Below are 22991 nucleotides of genomic sequence, written 5' to 3' on the forward strand. Positions count from 1 at the left end.
GAGGTTTGAAATGATTCTTTTGGTGCTAGGTGAAGACCCATATTGTCATGGTAGGCAGAGAAATGAGAATTAGAAGCACCTCCACGTCCTTCTGATATAAAAGTTTTCGGATTTTAAGGGAAAATAAGGTGTTGACAGGATCCTTTTGAGGATAGATAAGATATGATTTACGTTTATTGTTTTCTTGGTAGCATGCAAAATTTTCTGTTTAATCGTATATGCATGAGGTACAGTAATGCATCCTCGCATATTATAGCAAAATGAAGTGTTGAAACTACTTATTTAAGGCTAAGAAAATGTTTCGTCATTTATGTTCTCCTGGTAGCCACAGAAATTTATCAAAATATTTCGTTAAATACTCTCTTATTAGGTATTGAATTACCTCCTCTCGTATTACATTCTCCTGATACAACAGTTCCTGAAAATTTAAGCATCAATAAAATGTTGAAATTACTCTTTTGATACTAAGAAAATATCTCCTCATTTATTATGTTCTCCTGGCAGCCAGAAAAATTTTACATTTTCCATTGAATACTGCATTATTAGAAAAATACCTACTAGCATATTATACTCTACTGATATAAAAGATATTGAAAATGTAAACAACAATAAAGTGGGAAAACTACTCTTTCAAGACTAAGAAAATATCTCTTCATTTGTTATGTTCTCTTGGTAGCCTATACAAATTTTACACAATGTTCCGGTAAATACTCAAAATATGTAGATAAAATTTTTATTTACTACGTCCCAAATATAAGAGAATGGATTAACCACTACATTACTCTATGTAGGTACAGAAATACCAATACCTCCTCGCATATTATACGCTTCTGATACAATAGTTCTTGAATCAATAAAGTTCTCTGTACATTCAGACCATAGGACTGCAAGAAGGTGTAAAGCTATAATCTTCTGACCCATAAAATGTTCTTTTGATACAAGTATCTCTTTTATGAGGACAACAGAAACATAATTAGGTGTTAAATTCATCCACTCGTACTCGTAGGTAAAATCTTGCGGCATCTTTTTTCGTTCTCAAATCGTTTTTATACGTTCAATTGAGTAGGGAAATTGATGCTATAGATCTGACTATTACTCGGGAAGCTAGTTTTGGATCCTATAGTTATTTTAGCTTTGTTTTGTTAAATGATGTTGGTGATATGGGCACAATCGTTTATAAAAGAGAACTTGTTTTACACCTTGAATGATCAGTAAAATATAATTGGTGAAAAGGTGCAGGTGTCAGTCTGTAAGTTTTACGCCTAGCCGCTTTCGAATCTGTTCTGACAATTCTTTTCCAAATCACAGAAACTCATGGTCATACACTTTCCCACAACATTTTCTTTTGTTGCATTAGGATCACAGAAACGCAGTAACTTCCCCTGATACATAGTCTAGTTTCAAAATTGTTGTATTACGACCATAGATCATAGAAACGCAAGAAGCTATAACAATTGCGATCACATTTTCACGGATTCTGATTTCCTGATATACAATTATTGATGATTATCAGGATCGCAGAAACACGAGAGGCTGTATAAAATGCATGTTTGTTTAGTGCCCTGATAAAATGTTTCTTTATTTTTAGGCACACGCCGAGCATGTATCCATTGTCACCTGGGGCGGGCTTTAGGAGTCCTTACCCGACAACGTTACCGATTTCGACATCAAGCCTTCCGACAGATTTATACAGGTTCTCACCGACGAGTTTGATCCCACCTCATCCCGGTCTGTCACCGCACGGTCCGCATCTCGGCTCGCACCCGGCGATCGTAACACCGGGTCCTAAACAGGAACTGCCAGATCTCAACCATAGGTACGCGAGGTAAGTGTCGTCACTTTTTAACACATTACAAAATTTACAACTCGGCGCGGCGTGTCGGCGGCGACCCTCTTTGCATATTAATAGAGTTTGCTAATTACAATCGTGAATAATCTGATTCGAAGCAGCCATGCGAGGAATGAGATCCAAGATTGGTTATCGGACGACCGGCCATTGGTCACTCGTTGCTCGGCAACCCTCTTCCGCAGTCGCGGACCAAAAGGGTTGCTAACGACGCCGCGCCCTTTCGAGTTCTTGTTTAGTTTTCATCTCCCTTGTGTTTGTCTTTTAATGTTTAAATTGTAAAAAAAAGTGTAAATTATTCATTGTGTCATTCTGAAAACGAGTATTAGGTAATTACGCTCCCGCCACGCCATTTTTTTGCGAACTTCAACGAGAGCGTGCTTGCTTCCTTGTGATGCAACGTAGAATGTTAATTATACACAGGGTACTTGAATTGCATATGACCCGGTGTACGACGGTATTGATTATATGTAAAGATGACGCGTTAGCAGGAGTGAGACTCGCAAATTCGTAATTACCACTCGTAGCGTGCAAGGCTTGACGACATTCTTTGTTCACATTCGTATGTACGTGATTACATGTGGGAAGTGACGAAGGGTTTTACGTAAATATGCAAAGCTACTTTAATAATAATGGACCGCTTATGTTAGTTCGGCAGCCGTTGCGTTACAGTCTGTCCGTCTGTTGTGCATCGTTCATTTTGAGTCCTTTGTTAATCATCGATTTATTTAAGGTACCTAGTTTGTTGTTTGTGATCAGTTTGAATTTGAGATGGTTCATTTTTTCATAACTAATTAGCTGATTTCTCCAATTTCATTTTGCTTTCTAATAAAATACACAGGGTGTCCGATTTTCGCACTTTTCGAATTTTTTGATTTAGAATACTTTTAATAGAAATATGAATATGATACTGTTTTGCTTTAATGCAGGCAAAATGCCACAAGATAATTTTATATGGTCGTCAAATTGTATGGGGACTTTTCAATAGAGAATTTTGTTTCTAGTTAGACACCGCCCACTATGATTTTCTGTTTTACTTTGAATACCTAATTATTTAATTTTCGAGAGAGTGCCCTGGAAAGACAAGAGGATAATTGCTGTCAAGCGTCGTTTGTTTAAAGTGTTTAGTAGTTTACATATTTAAAAATAATTACCAAAACACCTTTCTTAAATGAAGCAAAACGTCCTTAGAGCTACATTCCAACTACTTAGTTCTATTGCAAATTTTAAAATACTGGAAACATACAAAATTGAGTTTTATTATATAATTCTTATGAAAAGTACTGGTAAAGGGGTCATACACCAAAAACTCTTTCATTTTAAGATTCGGCTTTAAATTTCGCCCCGTTAACCAATACCGTATCTCTTAAAAAAAAGGGAAACCTTGTATATTTCTGCTTCATGAGGTATGCTCTCGATTTCGTGTGTCGGTCTGTCCGTGTGTAACTTTGCTCTCAGACCACCTATCGACTGCGATATTCGCTATCATGCCTGATGTCTGTCTATTTGTCCAAATATTTCTGGTTAAAGAGTTCAACATTTTCCACTTTCCTTTGTGTTTTTATAATATCTCAAAAACTATGCGTTTTTTCATAGCTTTTTAAAGTAGTGCGACATTTTAAACTCATAACCAGCTTTCTTTATACGACTTTTGGTTACGGAGAATAGGCAAATTTTTCGGAAAAAGGGTAATTCCTCGGGTGCAAGTAACGTTTCGAGTTAAATTGTGGCCAACTGAGTTGTGCAGGGTGACCAAATAAGAATGCGAGGTACTGTATCTGGGAACCTGTCCATCGTAGATGCTTGCGGTAAAAAAAGTTATTACTAAAACGGCCACGAGAAAAACCTGGAAAATATTTTTAAGTTTCTGAAATGGCCGCTAGGGGGCGTAACTGCAATCTGGAATCTAAAAAAGTGATGTTTCTGTGAATTCCGCTATATTAACCTAACAAAAAAATGTCCGGTCTTTGAAGTCGACGATAATCTGAATCTTTTGTTTGACAATTTTTCCTGTATCTTTAAAAATGAAGTGGTGGGGGGTATTCAAAGGTTTACGTAAAGAATACCCTGTATCTTCGAAACGGATGAGCCGATTTTAACAAACTTGGGTTAATTGGAAAGAGTTATTCTTCGGAAGTTTTGTTAGTTTCACATATCACCGATTGAGGGCTTTTTTCGACATTCCGACAGAAATGGATAATTTTCTCAAAAAAATTAAATGCATTGGTTCGATTTTTTTCATGAAAAAGTAGCTAAATGATACCTAAACAAGCTCGCGAATACCGCATAGCCACCCTGTACAGTGACAAATGGATTTGTTGTAACGGGACCCTGCTTCGCAGATTAATTTTTTTTAAATATTTTTACACAAGGAAAAATCGCATTTATATCTGTTTTGTACGCGTGGTTTATTACCATGGCAGCGGACCCCACTATCGAAGCAGTTCCCTCTCGGCGACACGAAAATTACATTGGAAACAAAAAATACTGCTTTGCTATTGATTTAAAATAGACGCAAGACTCCAAAGTTGTGCCGGTTCCCTTATCAGTATGTTATAAATAGCTAAATGCACGCGGGCCGGGAGCAGTAGTGTCTATGAAGGTGTACATACGTTCGTTCGAATTTAATAATCGCACTTCGTCCCCGTGTCTATAGTTACAATAGCGGAATTAATTAAAAGTGACCAATTATTACGGTATACGCGAAATATTCGTAGTTAAAATTATCGATATCGAATTTCGATGGGAAAAACAATTGAATCGCGTGATTGCCATAGCAACGATGCAGCAAGGGAAAATTCAAGTGGGCGTTGCATCGACGTTTCGATTATAAGTGGATTTATGGTACGCTTCCTGAATCATCGTCATTAATATTGCGGGTACGAACACATCAATTCAGACCTTTGAGCTGACGAGGATGGTGATCAATGTTTCATTGCCGATTTGATTAATGATTTGGTACAAGTTCCCTTTTCGTTCTATGGATGTCTGCTGTCTATCCATATTTTCTGAATGGGCCACAATTATAGAGAATGCCTAGGGTAAAATGTACGTTACACAGCAATCTCTGGCTATCAGCGCCGTAATCAATCTGGACTAAAGGTACTGTAGATTCAATTCAGGACCGTAAATTATTTCGATTATGTATTTTGAATTTAAAAAAGAATTTTTATGTGTAGTTCAAAAAGGGGAATTGGGGAAGGTTCTTTAATTTTTGAAAGGATTAAATCATCATATTAAAACTTGAGTTTATGTATTTCTTCATATAAATAACTACTAAAGCAACAATTTAAAATAATTAAGTCGAAGTTAATATTTGACCGACTGTGTGCCTCAGTGGTAGAGCATTGGGCTGCATAGCTGGAAGGTCGGGTGTTCGAACCTGGGCTGAGGTAAGAATTTTTCATCTTTGACAGGGAATTTCCTTACATCAGTTTTGGGCATTCTGCCGGCTACTCTGAGTTAGGTTTTCTTGCAGTTTTCCTAATTCGTAAGCTAAATACCGGGGTAGGTAAGCCTTCTGCAGGGGTATCTCTAAAAAGCATTATGCGGGTTACTCTGTAATTGGGCACAAGCCGGTTGGGGGCCCAGAACAAGAGAGACAATAAAAAAAAATTCAAGTCAGGTTAGATGTAAAAACGGTGATCACCGGCAACCTATATCTTATTTAAGAAAAGGTTACAACATTAAAATATTACAAATAAAATTGTTAAAAAAAAAATTTAGCGTAGATATACTTAAAATATAAAAAATTTCATTAAATGCTGTCTGTTGCGGTAAAGTGCCTAAAATACAAGCCGCATTTTCCTGCTGAACAGCTAAACTTAATCTTTGTTTTAAAAATTAAAAACAACGTTTCTCTTGTGTTTTTTCAAAAAATTTTTTACTAATTTCTGTAGTAATTTTTTTTTGCATATGGACCCCAAGCGCCAAGAGTTTCTATACCGAAAGGGTAGAAAATAAAACGGTCTAGTAGATTACTATACTTTAGCACCTTTTTTTTTCTGCGGACTCTGCGGCAGATCCAGCAGCTGACGTCGATGAAACAATGTTGCTTTGGCTAACTGTATCTGTAGGATTCATCGAAAACTTTATTTTATTGAAATATTTTAAGCCAAGGGGCTTAGAATTTTGCTATTTGTAGACCACATAAGAAGTAATTCAAGTGCATTTGTATTTCAATATGTGTAGTAAATCTCGTGTGTTAATCATCGAGTAGTTATGAAAAGAAAGATTAGCGTTTGGATCCGCTTCTTATCAATAAACGTAAACGCAATACAAATCTGTTTCATGCAAGTTATTCTCATAGGTCAATTCCGATAGGAATATTTTAATTACTTCCAACAAAATGGATATCTATGCAAATTCCTAAAAATAATCGACCACTACTTTTATACAAATCAAAATATCTCCTAGTAACAATCTCTCCTTAGAAAATGTCGCGTCCTTTAGATGATGGAAACAGGTCCCTTCGATGGTACAGTTGACTCCGTCATAAATGCAAAACTTTAGTGGACAAAACTGTCCATATGTATTGCGAATCTAAACAAACCAGCTTCAATTTCGCTAAAATAATACTCGAGGTCGTGATTATTTATGCCAATAAATAAATGAAATGCCAATGTTCCGCCGTGTGGATATTAATTTTGCCCAATTTACTCACTAGGTTTTGTTGCGGATAAATGCTTCGATTAATTGTCTTTAAATTCCCTGCCGAATGACGTCACTCAACTTTGGGGAACTCAATCCCGTTTTTATTTGAAAGCCGCTTCTCCGACTCGAAAATGTTCCTTTGCGTAAATTTTACCACACAGCCTTGCTACGTATGAAGCTATTAAGAATTTTTTTGCTCGTCCCGTAACTGACTGTAATTCGTCTATTCGTACATGTATAAAATTGGAGGTGATTCACACTTTGTCATAAACCCGCTTTCAACGATGCAACTGAAAACTAGCAGCAACGGCGGCTCTTGAATTTTAACCACTAAATATTCGCCAACACGCGGAATAAAACTTTTTTCAAAGGAAGACTGGCGGCAGTCGACAACATCGTGTAAACTGAACATACTCGCGCCCGACGCGACTCTGCTAGTTGGGGTATCAATCCGTTTACGTTTAACATTAGCTTAGTGCACTGCTGTGTAAAAATGGCACCTCAAACGTGGGATACCGATATGATTATGAAATTCGTCCAATAGTATACGGGAAAGAGTCTCAACATCCATTTTCTGGCCCATTATATATTCTTTTGCAACTTTTCTTAAGGCACATCACAAGATTCAGTGATAAAATAGTGACATAATTGGTGAAACACTGTAGTTATGTGCTCATGGGACACTGATGATGCGCACTCATCCATGGTTCCGGGCAAACTGGACATTCGGACTGGTTCCAATGCTTCGCGCAAACGTTAATTCACTAGACTAGACAGGTGCTGACCAGTCACTGGAATCCAGCTATCGGTCTACTTACTGGCCTCGTGTAAACCCGGCATTAAAGGCTAGCCTCGTCTGCCGAAAATCCCTTTCACAACTCGGTCTCACTAGCTTTTCATCTGGAAAATGCACACTTTGTTATGGCTCTTAGTTGAGACATACGTTTGTTCATGTTCGCTATGAGGCGGTATATGTGGCAATGTCAAAATACATTTTTGGACAGTGCTAAAGCGACCATCCGTTACATCTTGTAGATATAACTTCTTTTCTAAATAGAGGATTAAAGAATCTAGCCATCTTAAACCTTTGGGAATCGATTTTTACGCGTCTCAAGGATCAATGCAATGGAATCAGCAAACAGTTGTTTATCTCTGTTATTGACCTTCCCTCTATTTCAATGCTGGAACCAAAACCAGTGAAGAAATCGAAACCATCAAATGACCTTTGGTTTCTAAATTACTTTCGATACCTGGAATCCTTAGCTTCCTGAAATTTGAGAAAATGTTGCTCATTGATAGCTACACATTTCTAGAATTAGAATTGCAATTAATTAAAGATTAAACGCATAATAATTGGTTATTTTAATTAATGAAACAGCGTGGATATGATTTTTTTGTTATAACAAATCGATGCAAATCAACGTTAGGGGTGCGTTATCATTTAATAAGTTTTAAAATGATGAGTTTATTACATCAAATTATGCTAAAGTATCTCTTCGAAGCAGCTTCGGTTCAGAAATGTAAATACCTTAAGACTGAACAATCCTGTACAGATTAATTCCGCCACTACTAAAATGAAGTATCTTGGAAAAGTGGGAAAGTGCATTCCGTGCCTATTTTTGCTCCATTCACAACGCAGATTATGTATGGCATTAAAATGTTTCATCCACAATAAATTGCTATGATCCACATACTGTAACCTGTTGTTCCCATTATCCATTTTGGAATCCGTTATCGCCGCAAATATTTTAAAGTGCCAGTAAGACCTCCAATTCTCGGTTTTTGAAGATATTTTCAATTCCTCGAGAAAAATCGAGCAAAGCACGTTTGGCATACAAACTCCCTCTGTGTTAGAAAGCGTGTGTTTTCATATCGAATTTCCAGCTTTTTCCGTTTGCAGGAATCTTTCCGTAGTTCGGACGATTAGCAACCTCTGCGCTTCAAACTCCACCACCAACGGGCGGCGTAAGTGGTTCTGCAGTCAATCAATAACGTCGTTTAATAAAATTGTGGTATAATTACATGCATTTTAATGGGGGGTAGATAATTACAATTTAGGGAACCCTTTCAGGCATATGTAGAGCTCAGAATTTTTCGGACCGAACTCTATTTTGGTTAATTTCGCTAATTGATATGGGTAAATGATTTAAAAGGTCATGAAATGCTGGATAATGAAATGTACGAGATGCGCTTGTGCAGGGGTGTCGATTTTGTAAAGGGGATTGTATGGAAAAATGTTCGAGTTTAAAAACATAGTCTAGAGAGCCACGTGGGCTTTTATTGCGGTTACGGGATCGTTTCCTTTTCTACAGTTTCTTATGTTATTGCGTTTGGCTTCTGGTAATTGACTTATGTTCCGCCTACAGAGACAAACATGTTCATCAAGAATTGCACAAACGTTTGCTGTTGTTTCTATCTCTATCGCACTGCAATCAAAACAGACACTTGCACTATCCATTTCAACATTTCGATATGTGCGCCCAACGTCGTTGTGATCGGTCATAACTGTGCCGCTTTCCACCTGTCCACAAGGTTTTCCGAAGTATGCCTTTTTCTTTGTGAGTTTCTAGTGCGTTTCTCTTCAGCTACGTGTGTGTTTCCTTTTGGTGGCAGTGAGTGCATTTGTTTATACCAACCACGTGTTTTCTGTCTGTTTCTCTCCCAGGATAACAAAGGACGGGCACAGCCATTCATATTGATTTTCTGTGATAAACGGGGAATAAAAAACTTGTTGAATCTGTTTCGTGATTTTCGCACATATGACTACGGCCTAATCGTTTAAGTTACCCGAAAATGGAAGGTGCGGAAGAGCCACTAAATCTGACAATTAAGAAAAAACCGGTCGCTATTGTGGCCCCGTCATCAATAGTCGACTCGAACCAAAACTTAAAAACGATAAACAACAACAATAATCACAAAGCCAGAATCGACGACGAACTCACCATTAGTGCCTTTGACTATGACAAATACGAAGACGTTCCTCAAGACCTTTCCTTCAAGAAGCAGTGCAACGATATCTCGAACAACAACAAATCGGCCGAAAACCACAAATTCGGCTACAACGACAAATTAAACAACACGTCGAACCAGGAAGACAATTTCCTGCACAAGTACGTAAACGAAATCAAAAACAATTACAACAAAAAGTCCTTCATCGACAATATGAAAGAGCAAGAGCTGAAATCGAACATAATGAACAGCGTCTACAAAGCAAACGACATTTACGAAAATATAAACAACAAAAACTTCGCCGCGCCAGAAACCATCTACTCCATGATCAATTACCTGGCGGAGCACAAATTTTTAACCGCCTGGTATATGAATTCGATGTTCGCCGGAAATATCCCATATCCGCCCGGCGCCGTCTTTTCGCAGACCAATAACAACAGCATCCTAAACAATCTTCTCGAGAAAAAGGTGACGAAAGACAGCAGACCGTCGCTCGGTATAGACACCTTGATCAAAAACGAAATGTCCGATACGTCCGTAAAAAACGCCGACTCGCCGTATACAATGCTAGAAGGGTACCTTCCTGTTCGGAACCATCCGCCGTCAAATGCTAATATTTCTTTTCTTTTTCCAGGGCGCAATTAGACCAGAAGAACAACGTAAGCGACTCGAAGAACAATCAGGACGCGAACAATTCGGAAAAGAAGAAGCCCCACATTAAGAAACCCCTGAACGCGTTTATGCTGTACATGAAGGAGATGCGAGCGAAGGTGGTGGCCGAGTGTACCCTCAAGGAGAGCGCGGCGATTAACCAAATTCTGGGCAGGAGGGTAAGACGGTTTTTCTTTTCGTGTTGTTGGATATGAGTGAGAGAATTGGTGTGCACGGTGTCAAGTATTTGCGTTTTGAGTTACTCTGTAGATATTTTGGAAGAGGCGCCGAGCGAGATTTTGTATTTCGTCGATCCCCAAGCGTCATTTGCATTTGTAGGTACTTAATTTTTATGTTAATTGATCGTTGGATTCCCTTTTTTACATTGAAGTATACAGGGTGGTTCATTTTGACGATTTTTTTAAATGTCTTTTCAATTATTTCTGAATTTTTTTAATGCTTAGCTTTATAGCTTAGTAGAGTAGAGTTTTTTGTAAAAATATGACAGAAATACGCTTGAAGGTTGTACCTCATAACCCTCATCGTCAGTCTGATGAGTTTTAGATCCGTATAGGCACGACTAAGATTACCACATTAACGTTGAGAGTGACACTAATCATATTTGGTCTAAATTACATTAACGGACTGATTTAGTAGCGAGAACCTACACCATATCGTTTTGATTAAAATAGAGGGCGATACAGGGAACATGAAGAAGTAATTGCAAGAATGTTTTTCCAAAAAACACTCGCGTCGTCGTTTACTTTTCAAAATAATCCTTATTTTTGACAGCTATCGATTAATTTAAAGTGCACTCAACTTATGAAAAATACATGAAACGAAATAAAAATTAATGTAATAAACGTATGTGCCTTCCCCTCTGCCGCTTTATAAATTAAAAAAACTTTTCACCAACAGAACCTGCACTAAAAAGCTAAAATGTTTTTGTTTAAGTTTTTTATTTTTTCAAAAATAATCTACGGGCGTTCCCCAGCAAGTGCTTACCGTACCATTCTAATTAGAAATTTTTCCCGTTACTCCCTCCTGTAGTGATAAAGTGATAAAACCGGTATTTCTTTTAGTCGCGTTTATATAAAAAAAATATATCCGAAGGTTCTATACTTTCTAAGTCTATCTCGAGATTTCTTAAAACTACGATTTTCAAAAGGGTAATTTTTCACTCATTCAATATCACTCATCATAGAACTCGTACAAATCGATCTATAGTTCTCATTGTTCTCGAGTTAGACATGGAACAGACAGGCGGTCGAACAAAACAAGCACAAAAAGGGGAAACACCAACTATTACTTGGTTTTTTGTTGTTGTGAATCTTGGATTTTGGAGAAACGCTATACCATTATCTTTTGTATACCTTATATTTTTATAAGCGAGTTGTGGTGGCGTGGTGCATCGCTCGCATTCGCTATTGCCAGATGCACCACTAACTACTACCAATGAATACACAATGTTACTACGGTAACACGTTGAGGTGCGCAACTGATGATTTTTATTTTGGAAGTTTATTTATTTATTGAATACTCAAAACAACAGATACATTGTATCCAATGACAGTTTTGAGGACTAAAATAACTCTTAAATTCCGTGATATGAATTATGAATAAAAATAATTGATGAGTATAAGGTAACGAAAAAACAAAAAAAAACTAACTAAATAATCATTAACTGTTTCTTAAAATGCGATCATGTTAAATCGAAAATTTCCAAAGAATGAAAGCTATTAAACGTTGTCATCATGCGTGTAATCGGTGCTGTGTGATTTAATAAAATGGATTTAGATTGAGGTATCTTAAATAATATGAATTTACATCTAGTTCTGTGGTCCGGAACATTGAAATTAATTAGTGAGAGCAAATGTGATGAACTCACTTGATTATTTAAAAGTTTATAAAAGAAAATTAAAAGATGATTTCTTCTGCGGTCACTCAAGCTTTTCATACAAAATGTTTGCAAAAGATCCGAATAGTGGTCAAAGAGGGGATATGTTGATGTAAGTCGGTACTGCATACGTCTTATGAATTTTTTCTGGACCATTTCAATGGCCTGCTGGTATTTATTTGCATAAGGTGCCCGTATAATGGATGCATATTCAAGATGTGGCCTGACCAGTGTGTGATAAAGAATTTTATACGTACTTCCGTTTTTAAGATCTTTGGAAGATCTGAAAATGAAGCCCAGACTTGAATACGCCGCTTTAATTTTGTTTTCAATGTGAATGTTAAAAGACAATTTCTTATCAAAAACGATACCAAGATCGTCTTGGTAATCTACAGTTTCCAAAATTTGACCTGCCAACTTGTAATGAAATAATGCCTCCTCTCTTTTTTGCAAGAACCTCAACGATTTGCACTTTTTAATATTGAAATGCAAATCATTTTCCTTACACCACTCCATCACTGCATCTAGATCATATTGCAGCTTCAAACAGTCGGACAATGACCGTATTGGATGACTCAATTTGAAATCATGAGCAAAAAGTAAAGGATCACTAAATGTTACAACGTCAGGTAAGTTAATGAGTAACAGAAAAAGGAGAGGGCCAAGATTGGATCCTTGTGGTACTCCCGAAGAAACATTAAACGTATGAGATGTGCAGGAATGAAATGTAACCCATTGTGTACGCTCGGCAAGATATGATATAAAGAACTTTAGCAGGCGGTCGGAAAAATCAAATTTATATGGTTATATGGTTTACGCTGTCGAAAGCTTTCGAAAAGTCAGTGTATATGACATCATATTGAATTACTTTTTCTAAGGCTTTCGATACGTTTTGTGAGAATTCAACTAAATTTGTTACAGTGCTCCTACCCTTCATAAATCCATGCTGTTTATCGGATATATCTGTTTTGACATGATTGTATTATGCGTTTTTGCAACACTTTTTCAAATATTTTGGCAGGTGCCGATAAGACAGCTATTGGTCTATAGTTTGCAATGTTTTTCTTGGACCCAGATTTATGAAGTGGGCATACTTTTGTTGATTTCCATTTAGAAGGAATTTGTTAGCTTTAATTGAAATATTAAATAAAATTTTAAATACGGGAACAAATATATCTTTGCAACCTTTTAAAACATACGCAGGAATACCATCAGGTCCTGAGCATTTCTTGGGCTTTAATTCATCAATTGCTTCACCGATTTCTATCTCATTTATCTCTGTTATACACAATGGTTCCGAAACAGTTACTTTGGTATGGTTTGGTTCAATTTTGTAAGTCATTGTTCATTATGCCTCGTATCCGCGCACGGTTTCCCATAATTTGCAAAATTTCTTTATATTTGTCAACCCCCCCCAGCGTTGCAATTATCATCGATAAGTAGCCTGTTATAATTTCCCTTTAAAGCCCACTCATGCGCAATGAATAACTTCCCGATTTGTGGAGCAATTTAATCGAAATTTTTGTTGTAATAAAAGCAAACCAAATGGAAGTGCCAAAAGTGTTCGAATAAATTTGATAGAAGAGATCATGACCCTACATCGAACTTAAATCTTGCGTTTTTCCGAAATATTTGGAAAATATACTTCACAAAATCATTGCTTGTAATATTTTCAGGTCTTACTTTAATATACAGTGTGTTCAGGATAAGAATATAAACAGCATGGGGAAATCGGAAACCATAAGAGATAGACGGTCTGTTAAATTAGAAAAATGTTGCGTATTGTAGGGCTTAGTAAGGTGATCTTTTAAAATTCGGAAATTCTGATCAGTTCCGAAGATATTGGAAAAAAAAACGAAATTAACTATATTCGTTTTTATCTTTCTCTGGTCCTGTTTCAAAAGATATTAAAAGGCAAATCACACTTCGTCATAGGTACTTTTGAAGCTCCCCAAGATGGTATCCATAGATTTTAATTGCGGTGTTTCGTCTTTGAGAAACCATCATCAACTTCATATTTTGATATGGACCGGAAAAAAGTACATACTGTATTGTGTAGCATTTTTTATTGCAAATACACCAAAATGTTAAACATTTAATAACAAGCATTTCTTCTGACTAAAATAAACAATTTTTAACCTTTTTTTTAAATAACGAACAATTGAAAATATACCTACTCTCTAGATAACTGATACGTGAAAAATTATAACGAAAACATACTTTTTACTGCAATTTTTTAGTAAACGTAAATAACAGTTTAAACTCCACTAGGACTGAATTGTTTTTCGACTTTTATTATTTTAACCTCCCTTGACTGTATTTCGTATTAACGTCATAGGGTGGTTTTTTGCAAAAAAAACTTTTTAAAGAGGCGTTCTTTCCCACTTTTAAAAAATTGGTTAAAAATTTCCATTCAAGATAGCGCACCCTCAGAAATAGGTGCAAACAATTGTAACCTGATCTTCATGGACGATATTTCTGTATGGAATTTTAGAGACAAGCTATACGAATCTATGCGCATATTTCAAAATGATAGACTACCTAAAATTGGAATTTTGTTTTGCAATTTCCAAAAATTAACTTTTGGATTCGCTTTGTGTTGCACCATACTCAAATTTCGTAATTTGTTTTTTGGACATCGGCTTTCGTAAGGTTGGAATTTTTGAAAAACGCTTACAGATTGGGAAAGTGCTGGAGAAAAAAATAAATGCCCATCTTAAGATAAATACACTGTAAGCCTAACTTTTATTTATTTATTTTTAGTTTTCATAATAAATAAGTAAAGCACAATTTCGAAATTTTCTGTTTTTATTGTAGTTTTCATTAAAAAGTGCCTGCTTTGATACACTGTGTACAGGGTGATTCATATTCTTGGCTCACAATTAGTGAGACTTTGAAAATATCTGAGATATCTTAAAATGTATTTAATTTTCACTAGCAATCGGTCGGAAATGGACTGTTCCCGTTAGCACCTTTTCGAAGAATCTGAATCTGTTACAAGCTATACTACTTTCTTATGGACGCCATATTTGTTTTTTACGGAATGAGATAGAGGACAAAAAAGAAATTCATTTGAATGTATCGCTGTCATAGCCATGTTCATTCAGGAACATCTTATTACTGGTGGTTTTTTTGTTGAGAAACAAATGTAAAACCTTTGATTTTGAAACTTTTCTTGTAAGTGTATATATAGGTAAAAGAATGGATTGTGGCACGTCATTATTTGTCTTTTTTTGTCCTCTATCTCATTTTCCGTAAAAAATCCAATATGGCGTCCATAAGAAATAAGAAAATAGTACTGTAGTAGCTTGTAACAGATTCAGATTCTTAAAAAAAGTGGCCATAGAAGTTGCTAACGGGAACCGTCCATTTCCGACCAATTACGCTAGTGAAATAAATACTAAATTTTCTGTGATATCTCAAGGTTAAGTGTAAGAACAGATGGCATTATTTTACTGCTAATCGGAACTTCGCCTTATACTAACATTATCTGTTGTTTATTTTTCTTGTTTTTTTAATAAAGGCAACATTATTATTATTATTATTATTTATTTTCAAAGATTTTTCAAAAATGTTAAATGCGTTTTTTGTCACGAAAAGGTACAACCATTCAACCTACACCGTTATGGAGACCCCAATGGCGAGCCACGAATTTGAATGTCGGCTGTTTTAAAGAAGACTTGTGGTTTTCGAGACCCTGTACCACTTTTTTGTGAAACTTTTAATACCTCAAACAGAATCACTCTAGCTAGGTTTGTTTCTGAGATACAGGATGCAAACGAAAAGCTTGACTTTTTGGCATGTTATCGTGTACTACCCATGTAAGATAGAAAAAAGGGAGAAATTGCCTATTTTAGATCTTAAAAAGTAGAACCAGTGGACCACAGTTTCTGAGATTTGAACTATTATTGGTAATTTCATTTTTTTTCCTGATTACATTGAGATATCACAACCTATATATTTTTAAATTATAACCATGAAAACCTTATTTTTTCTACGGTTTTTAAATAGTAGCCCATGGATTCATTGCGCTAACGTAAAAATATCTAAAACAGGCAGTTTTTATCATTTTTCTACTATGCGATCAAAAATGAGTTGTTGTCGACGTCGACTCGACCGCCACTCATTTTTGATCGCCCGTTATCTAGCAAACGTATCTAAATTGTTTGTGGTATTCAAAGTTTCACAAAAAGTGGCACAGGGTCGCGAAAACCGCCAGTCTCTATCTTTAAAAACAGCTGAGATACACTGCAGTCTCAGTCATAATAGGACACACTCTACATAAATAGATAGTCAAAATAAATCATAACGAAAGAAAGGATTTATCTCTTAACGTAGCACCAAAGATAGAAGCAAGTAGTTTATTAAAATATTCTTTTTGAATTCTAAGACTTCAGGTCTGGTGCACCATAATAGCTCAACGCTAGGTAGGAAATTTGGCTAGTGAAGATGCAAGCATTACCGAATCTAACGATTATACTAAACTGAGGTCGAACTATCATGCTGCAGCTGCGTGATGGTGAAATGAAATATATAAGCTCTTAAACTATAAATTTGTGATTTCTGTTTACAGTGACGCTACTCGTTTTTGGAGCACTCTGTATATTCAAAACTATTAGGCTCCGGTTTTTTACTCAATACAATGTTTTGAAACAAATATAGACCAATAGTTATTCAAAATGCAACTACAATATTGCTAGACTTACTAGAATCTTTTATGGTCTGCTTCTTTATACCGTCATTGCAGTTGTACATAATTCCTACCCCAAGCCGTATTCTACAAATATGACAACTATTTTTGTGTTTCTACTCCCATACGCTATGCAATGCATTTATGGTCTGCAGTCATGGACAAATTTCAGGGAATTGTGTCCATTCAATCAAGGATTTCTGGATTATTGCTTCGATGAGTATTGTGTAATGCAAAACTTTTGAATAAAAATATGTCAAACTGCTGTATATAATATCGAAAGAATGCCGAAGTTCTGCATGAAGTCTTCCATGGGTCTCAAAATGTATAATGCCTACTTTGTTAGAAAACATTAAAATTCCACTCGGAATAATTTGGGATGCAATCTTTTGTAAGTGGAATTTGATGTTTAATACCCCGAATCAGACCGTAGAAGTATTCTAGAACACCTCCAAGGTAATTTTGGCGAATTTACTGTGTGTAGTGGAATGTTTTAAGAGCGAATGTAAAACTGTGTGATTGTGTAGTGGCACTCGCTGAGCCGCGAGGAGCAGGCCAAGTATTACGAGAAGGCGCGGCAGGAGCGCCAACTGCACATGCAGCTGTACCCGGGCTGGAGCGCGCGGGACAATTACGGTTACGGCACCAAGAAGAAGAAACGAAAGAAAGAACGCACGACCGTAGAGTCCGGAGGTATTCGCTCGCGCACCCTAACCACACAACAGAATAGGTGGACGCCATTTTTTTTTCTCTCTAACTCAAAATGGCCTGCACATATTTTGTATTCTAACTAAATGCCCCGGAACTAACTACACATGCATGACTATCACTAATTTCGAGTTTGCTCTGGCTGTGTAGTTCGGCCGGGTGCTGGGAGCGGGGTTTCTGATGACGTGCATACGTGTCGTGCATTTTGGAGTGGGATGGTCGGGTCGGCCAGGCTGGCAGTGGCAGGTGCATTTGTGGCGCGCCGCGGCTTCTTGGTGCCTGCCGGTACGCGACTTCATTTGATTGTGTTTTGTTTAGTGGCACGCGTTGGGTCGTGAGGAGCAGGCCAAGTACTATGAGATGGCAAGGCGCGAACGTCAGCTGCACATGCAGCTTTATCCCGATTGGTCTTCGCGCGCCAATGCCTCTCGCGGCAAGAAGAGGAAGCGCAAACAAGACCCTGCCGACGGAGGTGATGGCCTACTCGCAACTTACTGGACTAGTTTTTATTCTCTAGTAACTTGCGAGCCGTACCTATTCTTTCTTTGCATGTTGGGTTGGGGTAAGACGAAGGCTGGCCGGCCAGGACCTACTCTGCTCCCATTATTTTTCTGGCGCAGAGCAGACCCTACACGTGATGGGGACTCGTATGCACGTTGCTGTCACTGGGGCAATCCTTAGCTAGTAGACACACTTGCATGTATTATCCTCCTTCCGATCCTATTTTGCTGTAGGTGGTTATGGCCAAATTGCTATCACTCGATCACATTCGCATGCTTCAGTTTAATGTCTTGATATACTCTACAAAGTAGCTGTAGTTATCACATGTAGGTACCTAAGTAGCCGTAGATCATTCACTTTCGTAGTTTCTAGCTTGCTTATGATGTAATAATATTTAAGCGATATTTTCATTTGTTTATTTCAATAGGTAGTAATATGAAGAAATGCCGGGCGCGGTACGGTTTGGATCAACAGAGCCAGTGGTGCAAACCTTGCAGGTATGTCGTGTTTGTTTAATTTTTTTCTTTGTTTTTGGATGAATGATTTTTTTTTGAACGCACCAAATTGATTAAGGCCTTTATTTTCAATCAATTTGGTTTCTGTACGGGGTTTGCTATTATTGTGCTTGCCTTTTAGCCCTTTATTTACTACACTATGCAACCTCGTACACGATTGGTGTTTCTTATCTATGTGGAAAGACTGTATTTATTTTATATTTGATGTGTTCAACGGGAGACACGGTTTTTTCATTCTTAATATCAGAAAATGTGTCTTCCCACAAAGAGAAGGACCTATTGGGTAGTTATCGCACTTAGACATTGCTGTGGAATTGAAAGCGGAACAATCGTTAAATTGCAAAGGGGCATTGGCAAACGAGTACCTACTTGCATTAGAGACACATTTTCTGATTATTCCTGCACTGTTTTTTTTACGCAAGTTTGTCTATTTCATTTTTTTTTAATATTGTAAGCGTATGTCAGTGGAATGCTTTTTGTCTTAATGTTACCATTTTTTTATATTACGTATGTATGTGGAGTCTTTGTGTGTGCCCCCTTGTATATATAACGATTGTTTAGCCCGGAGAGCAGCGCGCACAGTGGTAGCAGCTCTACGGCGGTACACACCAGTCTCTTGCATTCGGCAGGCAGTGCTGCCTCTGTCCAATCCCCTCAAGAGCCGACCTACGTCAACCTGTAGGCTGCCTATGGGTGGCCCGCGGTTAGTTCAGCAGCAGTGTTCCATGTTAGATTGTTGTTTGATTTAAAAAAAAACATGCTTGGCAGTTTTTTTTCTCTTTGCGTGTAAAATTTGTGCATGAAATTATGTTCAAAATTGATCTGTAACTCAATCCTCCTAAGCGATCAGGCACTGTATGTTCCGCTAGTGAAACATGATGTACAATGCCTGTTTGGAGGAACCTTGGTGTGACTGTCCCTAGTTTATGATTACAAAATAATTGCAACCGTTTATTTTTTTTTTATAGATTTTTGGTTTAAATACTAAGTGTGCCCTCAAGGAGATTTGCAATTGATGTCAGAAAATGTTGGAAATCTCCGGGTGCCACGATATTTATTGGCATGATTTATGATTTCACTTTTCAGTGAGCATGTTGAGGTTGTGGACAACATTAGTTAGACGTGTTTTAAGTGTGCTAATAAAAGTCGTAGACATGAACTAATATCTCTTTCGTCTTCTAGACGCAAGAAGAAGTGTATTCGTTATCCTGAATCTGGTGATAGCAACGATGGTAATCAATCAGACGACAATCTAGGCAGCTGTGGTAGTGTAGGTGACGCCCATACGCCTCCCGAGGAAGATGCCAAAAGTTTAAGTCATTCGATGTCCAGTCCCAGCGGTTTATCAGGTCTCAGTAGTTTAACTAGTCCGGGCGGTATAATTCTTCCGAGTCCCTCGACGAGTGTCGCAAGTCCTTCTGTTAGCGCGGCGAGTCCGTACATGCTGCAGAGCCCGCTTACGCCGCACGAGGTCTTCGAATGTAATAAATTACCGCCAGCACCTCCTCTTGTACATCAGCAACCTCATCGTAATCCAGTGGGCACGAATCCTCACGACGTAAACAATCCTCTAAGTGTAAATCAATTGACGGGACAGTGTGTGAAAAATAAACCGCCTGACGGAGGGGGTAAGGACCCTACCAGATCTATGATTAGTGTCACGTAGCCTATGCTAATGGACCTTGTGACCATTTTTTATTAAGACAAAAGACTCGAAATTTGGTACGGTATTTTGTTCCCATTTTTATCACGGTGGATGAACTTTTATTAAAATCGTGTGTGGTGATCTCATAGACTTACTGCTAGTACCACGCCATCTATTTAAATGTATATGTCATTTGCCAAAATAGACAAGGTGTCGCAATTATTTTTAAAAAAATGTTGTCACTTTTAGGGCACAATTTGTGTTTGTTTTTAAAATTTACTTATAAGTACAAAGCATCTATTTTAACAACCGGTACAGGATACTATACAAAAATCATCGTCAGTGCAATAATCGGTATTGAATTCCAAAATTCTGTATCTTGTACACATTTTAAATTGCATATAGTGTGTTTTCTTCGTATTGGTCTTTTTTATACACGAATAATGGTCTAATTTTTTATTTCAGCAATAAATTGGCAACCATGTGGTACGACATTGATTGTTACATCCACATAATGTGCTATTGCAATATTTTGTTAAAATGTGTAATTAGGTTGTACATAAGAGATGAGAATGTTGCATATTGTAAAATTTTTTTTGAGATTGATATTTTATTTGTTATATGTGGTTAAACTTGCGAGCCTTCGTACTCCACTTAGTTTGTTTATACGTTTTCAAATTGCTTTCGAACTTGGCGAAGGCAAGATGAGAGTTGCTACATTACTGTTGATAGTTCTCAAAAACTACACTAAATAGTGTTCAATATTTTTCTTTTATATTGAAGTAAACTTGTGATACTTTTAATTTTAGTGTTACATTTAGATCCCTCAGGACTTGGCATTTAAATAAGTTACAAATTTTATTTGGACAGAAACGTTGAAATTATAATTTTAACGTTTATTTCGTCTAAATAATTTTAATCATTTACAATTATTGTACTTCAAATGTATGCAAAGTAAGCTGTTACTCAAATAACAAAATATCTTCATGTGCCATATACCATTTCTTTTTGTAATCGTAAAATAGAACAGAATTTGAAGTATAATAATTGATAAAGTTTGCGACTGTTAGTTTTAATGACTTTAGTTTAGTTTTGGATACGTGCAATGTGTACCTACTGGTTTGCATGGGGTGTATCCGTGGACGAGTGATTGGTATATTGATGCGTCATATTTTTAAACCCGTGTTTCATTTGGCTCATTAGTTTTTACAGAGGCAAATTACGTTAACAAGTCCGTTCGAGTGAAGACCATTGTTAAGTCTTTTGTCCATTGTACATTTTCTCACAGCAGCATTGTAAATGGTCTGCGTTAGTGTACCATTATAGATTAAAAATTATATAAATATATAAATAAATCGACTAGAAATAATTATATAGATGTTAATGTCCTTGTAAGTAGCAACTGTTCGTATCACCGTTTTAGGTTAGGTATATTCAATACAAAACCTCATTATCTTTTACTATTGTTTTAATATTTTTTTTCAGTCTTATGTTTCACCTAGGTATTCGTCCGTCGACTGAAATGCTTGATGGCAGTTTTGTCATTACAGTATCGTGCGTTGAGAGGCAATCGCGCATTAATGGGAGGAGTTTAGGAAATGGATTGAAGACTCATAATTTTAAGCTTTACCTATTGGAAGTCAAAACAGGCAACATGTTCTTTGGGATCATTTGCTTACATATGGTAAGCGTCACAGAGAAGGTGAATGGTAAAATGGCTAACTGCTAGTGGCAATAACTACTTTAGATAATCAAGTCAAAATTCGCAGATCGAGCGACTCTTTCATTTTCGAGTGGGTATATCAAATCCTAATGTCTATACCGGACAACGAATGGCGATTAGTACGCCACTTTCCTGCTTGTTGCTCTTGTAGACTTATTGACTATATCAGTGCAGTATGTTGCTAATTTCACTGTGATGTAAAATCAATTGATCTTTGTATAACCGATTATGGAATTTCGAAAATCTATTAAAGACTTGGATTACCAGCTTACATACAATACCGATAACAGGATATACAGGTGTGGAAAAAATTATTGCGGGTCAGACTTACAGTGGCGTACGTAGAAATTTATTCTGGGGGGGGGGGGGGGGTATGAAATAGAAATTTGGTTGCACAGACGAAAAAGATTAGATTAGAACAGTATTTTATTTCTTACTGCTGACAGGCCTCTTGCTTTTGCTTCAATTAGTCAACGAAAACTTTGAATAATAGGTATATTTATGGGCAAAAAAACAATTTCGACAAAAAATTCAAAGGGCTGTAACTTTTGATCTAGTAGTCCGATCTTGAAACTGTTTGGAATTATGGATTCTACAGGCCACATTCTATAAGAAAATATTTTTTTCCGGTCGATCTGAGACAATTTTTTTTTCTGGGCAAAAAAAAGGCAGTTATTACCTTCCTTTTTTACCAAAAATCGACTGCACCAAAATTTCTCAGGAAAAAACTTTTTCTTATTAATTTGGGTGCGTAGAATCCAAAACGATTCGTACTTTTTCGATTAGACGTCTCAATCAAAAGTTATGGGCAAAAAACCAATTTCGACAAAAAATTCAAAGGGCTGTAACTTTTGATCTAATAGTCCGATCTTGGAACTGTTTGGAATTATGGATTCTACAGGCCACATTCTATAAGAAAATATTTTTTTCCGGTCGATCTGAGAATTTTTTTTCTGGGCAAAAAAAAGGCAGTTAATTACCTTCCTTTTTTACCAAAAAACGACTGCACCAAAATTTCTCGGGAAAAAACTTTCTTATTAATTTGGCTGCGTAGAATCCAAAACGATTCGTACTTTTTAGATTAGACGTCTCCATCAAAAGTTATGGGAAAAAAAATTCCTGTTTTTAAAATTTAAAATTCTTATTTTCGTCATTTCGTGAAAGGCAGGACGCAGGTACCTCGCCTCAGTAGCAGTACTAAGTACCTGATACC

The 22991-nt window shown here is 36.9% G+C and overlaps 1 protein-coding gene across 8 annotated transcripts in view; it reads left to right on the forward strand.

The window, feature by feature from the left end:
• Nucleotides 1-21515, forward strand: part of LOC116175025 (protein pangolin, isoforms A/H/I/S) — a 308557-nt gene extending 287042 nt beyond the window's left edge. For 3 of the 8 annotated variants that reach the window (XM_031493065.1, XM_031493067.1, XM_031493068.1), the window contains exons 6-10: nt 1589-1825; nt 10083-10278; nt 17214-17379; nt 18323-18392; nt 19593-21515. In XM_031493065.1, coding sequence (XP_031348925.1) covers nt 1589-1825; nt 10083-10278; nt 17214-17379; nt 18323-18392; nt 19593-20076 — 1153 coding nt within the window. In that variant the 3' untranslated portion in view covers nt 20077-21515. Of the gene's footprint in view, nt 1-1588; nt 1826-8786; nt 10024-10082; nt 10279-17213; nt 17380-17712; nt 17867-18322; nt 18393-18971; nt 19114-19592 lie in introns of those variants that run through there. The other 5 variants (XM_031493070.1, XM_031493071.1, XM_031493066.1 and 2 more) reach the window with 5 other exon arrangements.
• Nucleotides 21516-22991: the final 1476 nt, after the last annotated feature.

Source organism: Photinus pyralis, unplaced genomic scaffold (assembly GCF_008802855.1).
Source record: "Photinus pyralis isolate 1611_PpyrPB1 unplaced genomic scaffold, Ppyr1.3 Ppyr1.4_LG6, whole genome shotgun sequence".
NCBI classification, from domain to species: Eukaryota; Metazoa; Arthropoda; class Insecta; order Coleoptera; family Lampyridae; genus Photinus; species Photinus pyralis.